This window comes from Rana temporaria, chromosome 11 (assembly GCF_905171775.1).
Source record: "Rana temporaria chromosome 11, aRanTem1.1, whole genome shotgun sequence".
Taxonomy (NCBI): Eukaryota; Metazoa; Chordata; class Amphibia; order Anura; family Ranidae; genus Rana; species Rana temporaria.
Window position 1 is genome coordinate 118,375,123 of NC_053499.1, and position 17,470 is coordinate 118,392,592.

Below are 17,470 nucleotides of genomic sequence, written 5' to 3' on the forward strand. Positions count from 1 at the left end.
CTTTCTGAGGGCGCTAGCGGGGGAATAGCGCTGCAAAATTGGCAGTAAAGCGCCATTAATAATACCGGCACTTTACCGCCGACGCTGCTCCCGCCCCAGTGTGAAAGAGGCCGAAATGATGTATATGAGTTTTAGCAGACATAAAGGCTGATTTGGGAGTTTTGTTTTGTGTGTGTATTTTTTGTTTCGCTTGAGATAAGGCTGAAATAGGGAAATATGCTATTGGTTTTTATTTTCTTTCAAAAGTGAGGGCATTGGTGTTGCAGTAGCAATGATGTTGCTATCCTTTCCCCTTGTGACATTGTAAAGGAATCCCTGGGACCCCTTACCACTTGCCAGCAACCAAGTGCACGTTGAAGTGACATTTTTAAAGTTACATGTTGGACATTGAGGCTAGGTTCACATTTGATGCTGCTCTGCCAGCCACGTTTTGCATGTTTAGGACAGCCTATTCATTTGAATGGGCTGCTGTGACTCCTGAAACACAAAGAAAAAGTCCCTGCTCCACTTTTGGAATCACAGCCCACAGGGAACCGCAAGTGCAATTCCAACTGTGGGTGTGATTTTCAGTGCATGTGGCGTGCCATTCCGATTAATGGTACTCGCACACATCCAGCGTGGTTTTCAGCAAGGGTGGTTGTGGCTGCAGGAAAAGGTGCATCCTGCAGCGGGAACTGTCCGCACAGATGTGAACTTAGCCTAACACCTTGTTCCTGTGCCTCCTGTTCCTCTCGGCTGTGGGCTGGTTTTGCAAAAGGGAGTCGTCCTATAGGTTGAAATCCCCATGGCCTGCACCTTTGCAGACCTCCAGAGACCTCTGCAAATGACTAGTGTTCTCTTGGATGAGGGTCTTTGTTTTATTTTAGGGTTTCATCTTAAAACCAAATAGATATAATCGGAAACCGTGTCTATAGCTCTGTTCTTTAACTACCTCCCGCCCACCGTATAGACCAGGGGTCTCCAAACTTTCTAAACAAAGGGCCAGTTTGCTGCCCTTTAGACATTAGAAGGGCCAGACTGTGGCCATTGGGAGTAGAAAAGGACCAGATAAAGGCAAGCAAAGGGCAGCGTCTGGCCCCAGGGCCACAGTTTGGAGACCACTGGTATAGACAACTGACAGCGGGCGGGATCCTTTTTTTTTCGTTTTGGGACAACGTCCCTGGGACACGGCGCAACCCTAATCTCAGTAAAGAGTCGATGACATGGCTCTTCACCCATGTGATCAGTGGAGCCCCAACAGTGCTCAGCAGTGCCAATCCGTGATGCCAATTTGTGGCCATCAGTAATGCCAGTCAGTGCTACCTTTCAGTGCCTGCTCATCAGTGCCCATTAGTGCTGCATATTCTTCCTCATCAGTGTCCATCAGTGCAGCCTTATCAGCACACATCAGTGAAGGAGAAACATTTTCTGACAAAGTAAAAAAATATATATATTTTTTGGTCCTTTTTTTTGTGAAAAAATAAAAAAACCATCAGTGATTAAATACCACCAAAAAGCTCTATTTGTGTGAAAAATATTATACAAATTTAATTTGGGTACAGTGTCGCCTGACCACGCAATTGTCATTCACAGTATGTGCTGAATCTCTTCATATGCACCTCAGCCCCAACTGTCCCTGTGAAAAACTCCTCCTGAATGCCTGTTTTTTTTTGTTTTTTTTTCAGCCAAAGTTTCTGTAGTACCTCAGAGTTGAACTTGTCTAAATTTTTGTTATTCATTTCAGGTGCAGATGATGTATTGCTGCTGGCCAGAAGAACAGATTTACGAAGAATTTCATTAGACATGCCTGATTTTACAGATATTGTTCTGCAAATTGATGACATTAAGCATGCCATTGCTATTGACTATGATCCAGTGGAAGGATATATTTACTGGACTGATGATGAAGTTAGAGCTATTCGTCGTGCTTATCTGGATGGGTCAGCTGCTCAGACCTTAGTGACTACTGAAGTGCTACATCCAGATGGGGTAGCTGTTGACTGGGTGGCTCGGAATCTGTATTGGACGGATACTGGTACTGACCGTATAGAAGTCACACGACTTAATGGGACATCTAGGAAAATACTGATATCTGAAAACCTAGATGAACCGAGGGCCATCGTATTAAATCCACTGACCGGGTAAGTGAGAAGTTCTCAATCTAGGTATATTTAAACTAGTAACTGACTTTACTCTTTGTCTTGATTATTTCATTTTTTTCCAACAAAATAGTACTGCCTATGCCTTTAACTAGCAATTATATCATTACATATGAATGTACTTAAATGATTACATAATGTATGTTCATTGGGAGAATTTGTGTTTATACCTCCCAGAGAAGGTGTACAATGAACCAGCATAGTAGGCTTTTTTTTAAACCAGAGGGCTATGCATACTTACATTATTTAAGGAGGCTCTAAGCCCTTCTATCCTTTAGCCCTGGTTCACACTGGGTACAATTTGGAACGATTTGAGATGCGATTTGACATGTCAAATCGCATCTCAAATCGGCGGCAATTGTCGGCAATGGCACTGTCCTAATCAGTGCCACGCTGCATCTGCGATTTCAAAAAGTAGTTCCTGTACTACTTTTTGCGATTTCGGGTCGCGATTTACATTAAATTGCGGCCGAAATCTAGGCAAAATCGCGGCAAAATCGCAGCCGCGAAATCGCGGTAAAATCGCGCATTTTACCGCGATTTTGAATTCGCAGCAGTGTGAACCTAGGCTGAAAGTCAATGCCAGCACCATCTTAAACTCTGCAATGTAGATCTGCAGTTGCCGTAATGCTGTACAGGAGATCAGCTATGACACCAGCCATTTAAAGGCTTGAAAGTTCGGTTGGGAGCTGTCATAAGCACACTGGCAAATGTGACCAGTATCACCAGAGTCCTTTTTTTAAGTTGGGTTGCACCAATACCATTTTTTTTTAAGACAGAGTATCAGTACCTATACTTTTCCTCAAGTACTCGCCAATACCAATTACTGATACCTATTTTTACATATTTTTTTTTTTTTTTACTTTTTACATTTTTTTTTTAATTTACATTAAAGAAGGGAGGAATGTTATTGATCGCTTGGGACACGTGACAGGTCCCAGGCGATCGTCTGTCCAATCAGGTAGCGCCGCTCGCGCATGCGCAGTGAGTGCAGGCCATGAAGCCGAAAGCTGTCACGGCTGGGTGCCCACAGTTAGGATTGAGGCGCCGGCGGAGAGGAGCAGAGCTCCGTGCAGCGCATCGCTGGACAGTGGAGCAGGTAAGTGTATGTTTATTAAAAGCCAGCAGCTATGCTTTTTGTAGCTGCTGACTTTTAATAAACATGAAAAAAGGCTGGAACTCCGCTTTAAGGACACGGCGGCCCCGCTCGTTAACAACCTGTGATTGCCTGCATTCTTTTTTATACATTTCATAAGTCAGCGGGGGAATCCTGAAGGCATCGGTTTCAGGTATTGGTGCATTTTTACGAGTACCGATACTTGTGCGAATGCTTAGTATCGGCCCCGAAACCAGTATCGGTGCAACCCTACATTCAAGGTAACGATTATCGAAAACCTGTAAATAGGTGGTTTTGTTCCATTTTAAAGTGGGGGGGGGGGGGGAAACATTGTAAATTTCGAACTCTCAGGCTATTTATTTCAAAGGAGTCATGTTGTGTCTCTTCTACAATAAAATAAATGTACCTGCCTGTTCAGTTTTCTTTAAAATGTACACTGAGTCATGCATGTGCAGTTCAAACTATATTCTGATATCTGGGCTGTCCTGATAAACTGATTAGTGGTTACAGCCAGCTGATTAAGAAAAAAATTCCAACATTCCTGCTGGACAGAAGTCAATCTGAAGGCCCATACACAGGATCAGACTTTTTGACAACAAACTTCAAAATGACCAGAGTTTCAAAAAAATCTGACCGTGTGTAAGCTCCATCGGACAAACTTATTCGGTTTTCATCGGACGAAAGTTTGCTCTGCAAACGGACAAAATTTTCGGCAACAAAAGTCCTACGGTGCAAAAACCTATCGTGTGTATAGAAGTCCATCAGACTTTAGTCCAAAGTACAAACAGCTGAGCTGAAAAACCACGTGATTTTGGGCAAGTTTGTTGAAAAAGTCCTGCCGTGTGTATGAATACCAAGTTCAGGCCAACGCCCTTCAAACAAAAATCCACGGAAAAGTTTGTTTGAAGTCCTACATGTGTAATGATCGACTTCTTTCAAACAGGGACTGCCACACATGGATTGAATTTCTGCTGGTATCTACTAAACCGACAAATTTTGATCCATTTATGGCCAGTTTTAGGCTTTGATCACATTATTCTGACACCAAAAAAGTCTGATTTCTGACTGCTTGTTGCAGGTTTATGTTCACCATTGCTTTTTGCAATAAATAGATGAGTTGATTTCTCTTTATGTATTAATGTATTATTATTCATGGCATTGCATAAATAATACTTTGAAAAACAAATTATAAAGGTTTTTTTTCTGCCCTTAGTTTTATGTACTGGACAGATTGGGGTGAAAAGCCGAAGATCGAGTCTGCTTATTTGGATGGTACAGAAAGGACAGTACTTGTGAACACATCATTAGGGTGGCCCAATGGATTAGCACTAGATCTTCAAGAAGAAAAACTATACTGGGGAGATGCCAAAACAGACAAAATAGAGGTAAGCAGAATTTATTCAACATATTATCTGCTGGCCATATCTTGTAATAATGGCATCAACGGCTGCCATTGTTTCTTTTATGCTCGTATGGAATGAAGCAGTGGTTTTTACATTTGTTTTCTATACACCCTAATACCCGAAAGGTAACCTGATTGTACCTGTCCTACAAACCATAATGCTTTTCCATCACCTTGGCAATCAGCAAGGTGTTCAAGACATGTGAACGCATACATACCGTATATACTCGAGTATAAGCCAATCCGAATACAGTATAAGCTGAGGCACCTAATTTTACCACAAAAAAATGGGAAAACGTATTGACTCGAGTATAAACCTATGGTGTCCATCTGCATGCCTCACTGTGCCTCACTGTGTCCATGTGCATGCCTCACTGTGCCCATGCCTCACTATGCCCATGGCTCACTGTGTCCATGACTAGACTGACGTTTAACATGGGAGTCTATGAAGGGATACCGGATTTGAAAAATCGGTGCCCCCCGGCCGTAGGTCTCCGGAACTACAAACTTTGCACACATATAGAGAAATGGTGGGGCTACATGTGTGCCAAGTTTGGGATCCAGGGGACCTACGGCTGACCGGTACCGTGTCCCCAAATCCGGGAGATCAGGCGCAAAAAGGTGACTCGAGTATAAGCGGAGGGGGGCATTTTCAGCACAAAAAAAATGTGCTGAAAAACTCTGGCTTAGATACGGTAATCCATTTTGTAATGTTCAGGGTGGCGGGGATCACCAGCACAGTTGTATAATAATGGAAACCATATTTATCCTCCCCAAAAAGCAAACAAACAATGCTTCCAGTTAGGGCCGAAACAACTAATCGATTTCATAATCGATTACTATTTTCATAATCGATTAATCGGCCAGTAACATAATGGGGTTAAAAAAACTAAAATGAGCCCTTTATAGTGCAAAAAGAGAAAATAATTGCTATTGTTAATATTATATTAATACGAAAAATCTTTGTACATTCGCTGAATCAAAGAATGTTTGAAATTTTCAACATAAATGAATGTAATTTCTGAAAACCACATATACTGTATGAAATTTCCTTTCACCAAGAAGTTTTCTATTTCTAAATTTTCCCATCACAGTGATTAAAAAAAGAACATAACTTTGACCCCGCTAACGATTAGAAAATCGAACAAACGTTCTTAAAATATATATTATTTTTTTTGAAGGAAGACGTTGTTTTATGGCCAGCATATAATATATTACAGTTCTGTTTGAAAATTTGCAAAACAGTCTAACTTTTTATTTTTCTTTAAATAAAAAAATTTGATCTCCGGCTCTGATGATATTTACCAGATTCACCCTCTAATAGTATATACAGTATATCTCGTCTGTCATTCTCAGAGGGGATTAGAGATTTTTCTTCCTAACCATATAGTTGGTTATTTATATTTACCACTGCATAGAGATATTTAAGAATAAATTGCCTTTTTTTTTTTTTTTTTTTACTTTACATAACTAAATTATACACCAGACTTTTTTTTTAGGTTGTTAATCGATTATTCGAAACAATAATCGGCCAACTAATCGATTATGAAAAATAATCGTTAGTTGCAGCCCTACCAGTAGAAAGTGACTTCTCTTCAGCACAATAACATATAAAAATTCTGCATGTCTTCAACATAACAACAACACTGTCTCACTAAGTCTAGGCTTTATATCTCTAAAGGGGTATCAAAAGTCCAAGAACTTCTGGGGCATTGCTTAACAGAGAGACCGTAGCAGAATTAACAATTTATCAGCTCAAATATAGCTTTTCAGACGCCTGTCTCGTTCTCCAATTTTCTACTACTCCCTCATGTGCTCTGTGTAGTTTTCTATATTTTAAACCCCTCCTGCAGGTCCATTAACCCTTTGATACCCCTTAAAGGGACCAAATCCAAACAAGGGAGATATATGAGGCACTGGCAGGTAGGATTATGGACAGTGTATATGTGTTGCTTACATTTCTCACCCACACATGGTGGTGAGGGGCTCAAAGGATTGTTTCTGATATGGAGAAAATAAACGTCTTGTTTTCCCTGATCCTAAGGGCCCTTTCACATGTACGGATCCATTGGGGATCCGTACCTTTTCATCCACTTGCTCAGCGGGGATCGCTCTGTTGATCGTCGCTGAGCCGGCAGATGACAGGGCCTTCCCTGCACACTGGGGCCACCCTGTCAGATTTCCGCTCTCCTATATAGGGGGGTCGGATGAACACGGACCATCTGTCCGTGTTCATCCGATCCGCAGACGGATAGAAAAATAGGATTTTCCGCCGTCTGCAGAAACAGACCATAGCGGGGACCGATGAGATCGAATGTCGGTGGATGTTCATCCGCTGACATCCGCAATCCCATAGGGATACATGTATGTCTGTATTTCATCCGAAATACAGACATACATGTATCTATTTCATCCGAAAACAGATGGATGAAATGCGGACATACGGTCCGCAGTTGTGAAAGGGCCCTAATACATTCTGATCTTGATCTTTGAGACCAGAGACTTTGTAGGACCTTAGATGGGATAAAGCCTCTGTTGCTAGATCCTTATCCTACCTGTGTTTTATATATGTGCAGACTGCTGTGGGAACCAGCTAAAAATAGTGCTAGACATATTTTTTTTTTTTACAGTTATTGGCATGGAAAATCTTTGTTTCTGAATCTTGAATAATTATAATGGGTACACTTACACACAGTTGTTTAAGGAATTCAGTAGGTAGTCTGTTCCCAACATGAACATAAGTAGAACTAACCCACAAATAGAGCTTTCTTTAAGTAGCATTTGAACACCACTGGGTTTTTTACATTAAAAAAAATGTAATAAAAAAATAATATATATATTTTACTTTGATAAAAAAACATATCTATTAAAATCAGATTTTTTTTTCATAAATTTAGGCCAAAATGTATTCTGCTACATATCTTTGATAAAAAAAAAAAATCCCTATAATTATATTGATTGGTTTGTCTAAAAGTTATAGCATCTACAAACTATGGTGTATATATACTGACTTTTCTATTTACTTTTTATATACTAGTAATGGTGGTGATCAGCTACTTATAATGGGACTGCGATAGCGCGATGGGCAATCTGACACTGACGCTTGGGGGGAACTGATTGACCTAACTAATGACAATAATACTAATACTATAATGCTAATACTATACACTGTCACTGTACTAATGACACTCGCTGGGAAGGGGCTAACATCTAGAGCATTCAGAGCGTTAACTCTGTGCCTAACAATGTGTGTGGTGTTTCTACGAAGCAATGTGACGGTTTTTACAGTTGTTGCCAACACAGGGCTCTCTTCTGTCATTCGCTTAGCCGAACAGCGGGTGCCAGCCATAAGTCATGGGCCGGAGCCTGCTGATCAGCTTGCGCTGAAGCGAATGACAGCCCAGGGACGCACACGCATGCACATTGCACACCTCCTACCTGGGAATTAAAATCACGTATATTTAAGAGATCCTGCACAGCCGAGCCATCCTGTAGCAGTGAAGCTACAGGAGGCGCTCGGCAAGTGGTTAAAAGAAGACCCAGGAGGACTGCACTGTTGAAAGAAAATAAATTAAGCCAGACTGGAATTCGCTAATTTGCATATTGACAAACAACAATCCCTCTGGAGGAAATTATCTTAAGCCTTGTACACATGGGACGAATTTCGGGCGGCATCAGTCAGTTTAATAGAAACTGGCCAACATTCGGTCCATGTGTACTGGAGTCGGTCCGACAGAAGTCAGCCATAAGGCCGGCTTCTTTCAAAGTGACTTGACCTAAAAAGGTCTGCCAATCGGCTCCCGATCAGTGCTCTCAGCCAATGTCTGAGAGCGCTGACCAGGGTGTTCTGGCGGGGGAGGGGAGATTGCTGTACTAACATCGGATTTTTAGTATTGCGGCTCCTCCTTGGCTGTCAGTTGTTGTTTTTTTGGTCAGTCCTGCTGGGTTGAAGGGGGGGAAATATAGTAGTGTGTACGAGGCTTAAGACAGAAGAAAAAAAAATTATTTGGCAAGTCACATGACTTCTACATGCACAAATTTAAAAATTGTGCTCTCAAAGAAAAGTATACTACTGTGAAACATAGAAAAAGTATGGCTTTCTTTTGAGGCTGCTTTGCTGTCGAGGACAAGGGTGTGCTGGATCAGTGCAGGCAGAATTAATTCTCAAGACAATTAGGGAATTCTGGTTTGAAACATTTACTACAAAGTTTTAGAAACCTCTTTCGCAGGTCATAGGACCATGGACAAGATAATGACCCAAAAACACAGCTAAAAGCACCTAAAATGTTGAACTATTTTGATGTAGTTTTCTATGAGCGCTGATCTCAATCATTTCAAACCTCTACCAAGAGCTGGATCATACAGTCCAGAGAAGGTACCCTCAAAACCCAAGACAACTGGAGAAAACTATTGACAGGTTCAGAAGTCTCATTGAAAGTTACAGAAATTGCTTGTTTAAAGAGATTGCCCCTAAAGGTTGTGCAAAAAATACTGGTTTACAGTTTTGTCCATGCCATTTTCATGAATCGAAATCAAAGTCTGATTTAATAAATATGGAATGAATAATGATGGATGCCGATAACATTTTTCAATTGCAAGTTATTAGAAGAAGATTGTGGGATATTCTTTTTTGTGGAAAGGTATCAAATTTGCTCATGGCTGTGTGTGTAAATGTATATGGGACACAGGAACAATCTAAGCAAAGCAACACACACCGTTTTGTGTACGAGGGCTTTGTACAACAGTCCACAGCATAAAACAAACAAAACATCTGTTGTCCAAGCCACTAGTTAAACTCGGATGAATTCCTGACTGTAGATTCTCCCAAAACAAACAGGCAGCAATTGTATCTTTTTAGTGTTCTTTCAACACTCAGACTTTTCACCCAGCCGCAGGCTCCTAAATCAGAGAGCAAGAATGACCCTAACTTCAGGACCTAGAACAGGATTCTGGGGGGGGGGGGGGGAGTTTTTCTTAGTACAGCATGGGATACAGGCTCTTAAAACATCACAACTGGTTTATATGCAGCTAGCTTCAGGTAATTGGACATTGGCAAAATATGAAGGCTGCAGGGACATACTTGCATGTAAACCCTTCCACTCCCACCTAGGCTCAGTTTTTGCTAGTGTGCTTTAGGTCAGTGGTCATCAACATTGTCCTGCAAGGCCCACTAACAGGCCAGGTTTGCAAGATAACTGAAATACATCACAGCTGATATCATTTGCTCCTCAGTGATTACAGTATTCTAGACTGCATCTCCCCAAGGTAATACATAAAACCTGGCCTGTTAGTGGGCCCTGCAGGACAGGGTTGATGACCACTGCTTTAGGTGACATACCTCATTTCTCTAAGGAGGTTTTTCTTGACCTCTCTTTCTCAATGTTTGTCGTGTTGCCCACCCCTCAGTTGGAACCCTTTTCGATGTCCCAGACGCAAGGAGCCTGTGTCCCATACTATACTTGAATTTTACTGGCTAGTAAAAAATATATATATTTGTTTCCATATCAGCCGGATATCCCCACCATGTTTCTGTGAATATAACCTAGGTAACACATACTAACTGTGCTCAATCCTGCCAGCCAGTGCCTCACAAATTATACATGTGCACACACACACACATAGAGTGGGGTTGATTTACTAAAACTTGAGAATGCAAAAATGGGTGCAGCTGTGCATGGTAGCCAATGAGCTTCTAACTTCTAACTGATCTAGCTTCTAACTTCAGCTAGATCAGTTAAAGTGTTACTAAACCCACAATCGTGACATCAAAGGATATATGCAGTAAAGCATGCTTGTTATATTCAATGTAGAACCTAGGGGGCTAACCCTCTGCATTGTGTAAAAAGCTGTTTGATCCTGTCTTCTCTGATCCTCACCTTCTTCCAGTGTCTCCAGCTCATCCCTGTATAGTATAGGGGCCAGGGGACAAGCTGCACATGCTCAGTTTGGTGTGTATTGCTGGAAAGTTAAAAACAAATTCAAATTCTTGGGAGAGTGCTTGTGATCAACACAGCGTCAATCAGCACTGACCAGACAGAGGGTCAGGGGTCCTGCAGTCTTGGAGCACAATAAGATCATAATGAAAACTCCTCTTACAAGCTTTAACCAGACACTGATCTAAGTCACAAGACTGCTATATATTGCTGATGAGAAAAGGTATTTAGCAGTTTATATTTACTAAAACTATTGCATTTCCATGTACTTTGGGAGACCAGATATAGTGAATGCAGGGTCCTGGGTTTAGTAACATTTTAACCACTTGCCGACCAGCCACCACAATTATACTGCGGCAGGTCAGCTCTATTGCGCGAAACGCCATAACTATTTGTCACGCTGTGTAATAGATACAGTGGGCGCGCTTGGCCGGCGGCCACGATGCGCGCTGGCCACCCACGATCGCTTCACAGAGAGCCAAAACAGGAATCTGTCAATGTAATCAAACAGAACCACGTTCTGTCAGTGGAGTAGAGAGAGATCGTCTGTTCACAGTGATTATGAATAGCGATCTCTCTGTCAGTCCACTCCCCTCACAGTTAGAAACACCTCCCAGGGAACACATTTAACGCCCCTAGTGTTAACCCATTCCCTGCCACTCTAATTCATACAGTATTCAGTGCATTTTTATAGCACTGGTCCCAAAAAAGTGTCCAAAAGTGTTCGATCTGTCCACTTTAATGTCGCAGTCCTGCTAAAAATCGCTGATCACCGCCATTACTAGTTAAAAAAAAACGACACAAATCTATCCCCTATTTTGTAGACGGTATAACTTTTGCGCAAACAAATCCAAACAAATCTATATACGCTTAGTGAGATATTATTATTTAAATTTTTTTAATTGTCAGTCTTTTTTTGTTTATAGTGCAAATAATAAAAACCACAGAGGTGATCAAATATCGCCAAAAGAAAGCTCTATTTGTGGGGAAAAATATATATTATATATAGTTCTCTGGAGCTTGTTAATGAGTGAGGTCAGAAGTGTTCTTGTATGTGTAAAATTTCCTGCGTAGAAAGAAGCCACCCCCCCCCCTCCTTCCCGCCACAAAACTTCCCATCTGTAGTTGAAGGCTGGAACACAAAGAGCTCAGTCAGTACCCTAGCAGCCTATGGAGCCATTTGGCATGACTTGTCGAACATTTGCGTGACAGCAGCCTATGGGGCTTTTTTCCTGTAAATTTGGCACCCTATGGCAACATTGTTCCTTGCTTCTAAATGTCTTGCTTGTCTCTTTGGCAGGCAGTTGAGAAAATGGGTCCACGTCTCCAACATATGGTTTTACACTTTGTAGGTGAAGATTTGTAGATGTGTATGTTAATTGGCAGAGATTCATGTTCTCTTAAACTCAGTGTGAGAACAACTGACATGAAAAAAGAGGCTCCAGATCACATCTGTGTTTTGAGACACTTTAATGGACAAACTGTAGATTAGTGAGGATTACAGGAGTCCAGCAGAGAGGGAAGCAAAGAGATGGCAGTAAGCACGAGCTCGCTTCCTTCTTTCATTGTGCTATTAATCCATGGCAGCATGGATTCTTTATTGGTTTGTTTCTGTTTTAAATGAAGAGCGACTTCATAAGATACAATAAAAGAATCTGAAAGAGTAGTTTACATCGGTACCACTGAGTATATGGAATATTAATGTTCTATATCCTGTTTTGTGATGACTCAGGTCCAGAGATCGCTCCTTTTACCTAATCGGAACATGAAACCGAAAACTTTAAAGGACACTCCAAAACCCCGTCTCCTCCTCTACCTCTACTACTTAGGAAATCCTAAACTGGATGCCTTGTTTTGGGGGGTTTGTTCTCTGTCTAACTTTATATATTCACCTACATAGTGATGCCTCTAGGTCAGGGGTGCCCAACCTTTTGAAGGGCGAGGGCCACTGAAACGACTTGGTTACCAGTCGTGGGCCACAATGAATAAAGTGGGCAGATGACGGGCATATGCAGAGCAGACAGGGGCACAGCCCACTCTACTCTATTGGCACTCCAATCCGATCTTCCCAGATGGAATAGGACGGATCCCCCCTTCTGTTTTTTTTTCCTGTGGATCGAATTAGAGGTAGGTGTGTGTAAATGACCACAAGTCCGTTTTACATCTGTGGCTCAATAGAGGTGAACGAAGGGTCCAATTGGGTCGGACTGATCGTTTCAAAGGGGCCTAAGGCTGCTTTCACACTGATGTGCTGTGATATAACCACACCGAGGGTGCAGCGCAGTGTACCTGTGGCTTTGCTGCAGTTGGCTGCACCTAGCTATAGACTTCTATTATATCCTGCAGGTGTGGTGCACTTTCTGAAGTGCACCAACTCACAAGTAATAACAGAAGTCTATGGCTCAGTGCAGGTAACCCGCAGGAGTTCCGCTCTGCACCTGCGAATTAGTTTGAAAGCAACCCAGTAACCACTGCAGAACAGATATGCCCATATATACACTGATTTTAGTATTAAACTTACCTTTTAATTACATTCCTAAAATTAAGGTATCACCAGCTGTTGCTGTCCCAGGCAGAGTACATTTGGTATCACACCACCTGTGACAGAAGTTGGGGCTATACATGAAGCATCAGCTTATGTCAACCCGCTATTCCAGAGCAGGAGGTCGCGGGCCAGATCAGAGGGCTCCGCGGGCCACATGTGGCCCCCGGGCCACTGGTCGGGCACCCCTGCTCTAGGTAAAGGGTTCTTAAAGTGGTTTTAAAGGCAGAAGTTTTTTTTATCTTGATGCATTAAGATTAAAAAAAAATTCTGTGTGAAGCAGCCTTCCTAATACTTACCTGAGCCCCATCTCGATTCAGCTATGTTGACAATCGGCTGTTTGGGACTCTCCCTCCTGATTGATTGGCTGGAACACACAATGGGCGGCATTGGCTCCCGCTGCTGTCAATCAATGTCCGTGAGCCAATGAGGAGAGGAGGAGTGGCAGAAGACTTTAAACCCATACTCCTTAGGGAAACAACATGATCGGGGTATAGGTCTGGATCTCTGAATAATTTAAAAGCTATTGAAACATGATCATTTATTCAGCAATATTGAATCTGAAAGTTTGTGTTGAAAACCGGAGAGGCTGACCTATGTGTCTGTAGATAAATGAGTTCTATATATGCCTTTTAGCTTTATCAGTAAGGTAAATCTACTGTAAAAAGTTTGTATTGTGCAAGCATGAGTGCTTGCAGAGGTTACTAAGTGGTTTCACAATTATGTAGTGTTAGAGATGATTATTACCATGTGCATGTATGAAATCAATAACAAGTAATAAATGCGTGGGCAGCATCCTTTCTTGAACTGTTCCATACGCATTTCTCTAGAAGCAATTTATAGTTCTTAGAACACAGAATGAGATTTTTTTTCCATCTGCCTGTTTTACAAAGCATTGCTTCTATTCTAGGCCAAGTAAATGCCAGCAAAATATTTCTAAGACAGAACTCATTCTTTATTTCATTTATTTTATTTATTACAGGTATTTATATCGCACTGACAATTTAAGCAGCTATTTACATATATATTGTACATTCACATCAGTCCTTGGCCTCAAGGAGCTCTAATGCCGCGTACACACACCCATTTTCCATGATGTAATTTTTTTTTTTTTTAATGTCATTAAAAATGATCATGTGTGGGCTCCAGAGCATTTTTCATGAAGTGAAAAATGGGCATTAAAAATTTAGAACATGCTCTATTTTTTCGCGTCGTTTTTCACATTGTTGTTTTTCACGTCGTAAAAAATGGTCGTGTGTAGGCTTTAATGACTTTAATTGTTGGTATCAATGGACAGAAATATGCCCCATCGCTGGTGTCCGTGGGAAGAATTCTGCCCTTTTTAATGGTGTCAGAGACAGGAATTATGCCCCATTGTTGGTGTCAGTGGATATAATGGTTCTCCCAAGGGCCAGATAAAGGCAAGCAAAGGGCCAGAGTTTGGAGGCTACTGCTGTATAATATATAGATTTGTACTCTACAGTCTGCCTTCACTATAAAGATAAGTGCAGGCTGGATACCAAATTGATGATTAGATTTAGCATTGGTAACACCAGGCCGGAAGATGGCTTATTAAAGACTGATCTACTATATTTAGCATAAGTGCAAAGGACTTTTTTTCTCTATACTTTCGTTAAAGGGCATTTTCACACTGGTTCACTTCAAAACTGCCAGTAAAACACCCATGCCTTAATGAAGCATTTTTGCTGTGCTTTTGCAGCATTTGCGGTGCGGTTTTTAAAGGACATGTGACTCAAAACCTGCACCAAAAATGCTTAGCAAGGGCGTTTTTTATGCAGTTCCCATTCATTTCATTTTCAATGGGGGAGGAGCATTTTTGGAGCATCTTTTTTTTATGCTCCCCAAACATGCTCAACAACAGAAGCGCATTGCCCCAGTGTGAACACATTAATTGATTTTAAAGGGAAGCATTTTTCTTGATCTTTTCAGGCGCTTTTTTTAACGCAAAAGCACTTGAAAAACTCCTCGGTGTGAAAGGGCCCTAAGCCCTGGTTGACATTGAAATTACGCTACTTCATTTGAAGTAGCGTGGTTTCAAAGTAACAAGGTCAGCGCGATTTCAGGTGCTACTTGATAGACATCTGTGTGGCTTCATACACAGATGTCTGTTGAAGTCGCACCTGAAATCGGCAAAAGTAGTGCAGGAACTTCTTTTGCAAATCGGTGCGGCGGCGCAAAATTGGTGTCGTACCGATTGAAACCGTGCCATTGCCTCCAATAGGCTGCGACTTGTCATGTGATTTGCTTTTTCAAATTGCATGACAAATCGCTCCAATGTGAACCTAGGCTAAAGGTCTGTTCACAACAGGTGCTTTGGGAGTACACTGGCAGCCTTGCCCAGTGCAGTGCCAATGCAAGACAGGGAAAAAGCCCTATGTTATACCAGTTTTACCCCACTGTGCTTAAAGAACTACCACATGCAGTATTTTATCATACAGTCCACTGCGTTACGCTGTGCTGCAGCCAACAGAGCGTAATGAAATGTCAATTTGCGATTTCAATATAGTTCACACCAAAAAAATAAAAGAAGGAAACTGTGTGATGCGCTGGGTTTGGCGCAGAGGCATTGTTCTCCAGCTGGTGTGAATGAGCCATAAAAGTCATTATGTGTCGCAAAAGGTTTACTAAGCCGTGTTTAAACACATCTGGCTATTCTTGCATAGGAAAATGAAAAGTGCAGTAACCAGTAATCGCTAATCACATTTCAGATTAATACAGTGAGATCAGTACATCAAGTGCTGCAAGCAGCTTCTTTGCAGCGCTTTAGGAGCATTGAATACACCGCTCATAAAGCCCCCTTCCCATTGAGAGAGGTTTTTTTTTATGCCAAAGCGCCTAAAAAACGCCCCAGTGTGAAAGAGGTCTTAGCCACGCTTTACCAGCGTTTTTCGGGCGCTGCCAGTGTGAAAGGGCTCTGAAAGCACTCAGGCTTTCACATTGGGATTGCAGATGAGGCTTCTTTAAGGCGCTTTACAGGCTTTTTTTTTAACGCCAAAGCGCCTGAAAAACGTTATCCTGCTCATTTTATGCCCGTGTTAAAATACTTCCTGGATTTTATAATTTTCTTCACAATTTTTTGAGTATTTTTTTTATTTTATTTATTTTTTCATTCAATTAATGTAAAGTAGCAGCTTCTTGAAAACCAAACATATTGCTTTTAAACTATGCCCGGTACTAATGGCCAGTGTCACAGTGAAAGGTAAATCATTCCGTAATGTGACTGAGCAGTTCTTGATGTGGGATAATCTAGTTTATACGAACCCAGAAACAGATGTTGCCTGTTCTGTGAAATAAAAGCACAATAGAAATTCAGCTTTGACTCATTTACACCCCCTCTTCAGTGCCATCTGTACTCTTCACTTACACAAGTGCCTTTCACTTCAACTTGAATTTGACAAGTATTTTCTTTTTCTATTCAGGAGAGTCCTTCAAAGGAAACTTCTTCTTTTAAATGGTTTTCCAAACCCTTCCTCTCTGCTCTTGACCTGCCCCAAATCATGTCATCTGATGGTGATAGTTTAAAATGTCCTGTCTATTTTTTTTTTCTTTTTTGGTACTATAGGACTGAGAGGCCTGCCATGCCATGTGACAGCCTTCTTTTTTTGAGGCTGCAAATAAGTGCAAATAGGAATAATTTGTATCCACAATTAATAACATTTTATAACAATACTACATAAGGAAAAGGGGTTTTCTTTTCAACCAACAGTTTTATGTACCGTATTTTCCGGCGTATAAGACAACTTTTTACACTTAAAAAAAAAACAGGCAAAAAGTATTTTCCGGCGTATAAGACGACCTTTTACACTTAAAGATAAAACAGCCAAAAAGCTGGGGTCATCTTATACGCCGGGTCAGCCCCTCGGATGCCCGCTGTATGTGCGGTAATACATCGTGGGGGGCGTGGTCTGGCCGCAATCGAATATGGCCGCAAGACTGACATTTTTCTAGGAAAGTGCGGCCGTGTGTAGCCTCCATCGGACTTTTTTTTTGGAAGTCCGACGGACCTTAGATAGAGAACCTGTCCTCTTTCTATCCGTCAGACTCACGGCGGACTTTTGCATGGTCAAAAGTCTGATCGTGTGTACAAGGCATTAGAGAACCTTAGTGAACAAATGGCATCATGAAGGCCAAGGAACACACCAGACAGGTCAGGGAGAAATCTGTGGAGATGTTTAAAGCAGGGTTAAGTTATAAAACAATATCTCAAGCTTTGAACATCTCATTGAACACTGTTCAATCCATCAAATGAACAGTCCATGATAGGATCAGCAATATAAACTTAGTGATAACACAATAGTTCAGTGAAAAGATGTGCAC

General features: G+C 41.5%; 1 protein-coding gene across 1 annotated transcript in view; it reads left to right on the top strand.

Annotated features, from left to right (window-relative positions):
- Positions 1–17,470, top strand: part of LRP5 (LDL receptor related protein 5) — a 212,101-nt gene that overhangs the window by 107,672 nt on the left and 86,959 nt on the right. The window contains exons 6-7 of the mRNA XM_040328926.1: positions 1,724–2,120; positions 4,469–4,640. Of these exons, the coding sequence (XP_040184860.1) occupies positions 1,724–2,120; positions 4,469–4,640 (569 nt within the window). The remainder of the gene's footprint in view (positions 1–1,723; positions 2,121–4,468; positions 4,641–17,470) is intronic.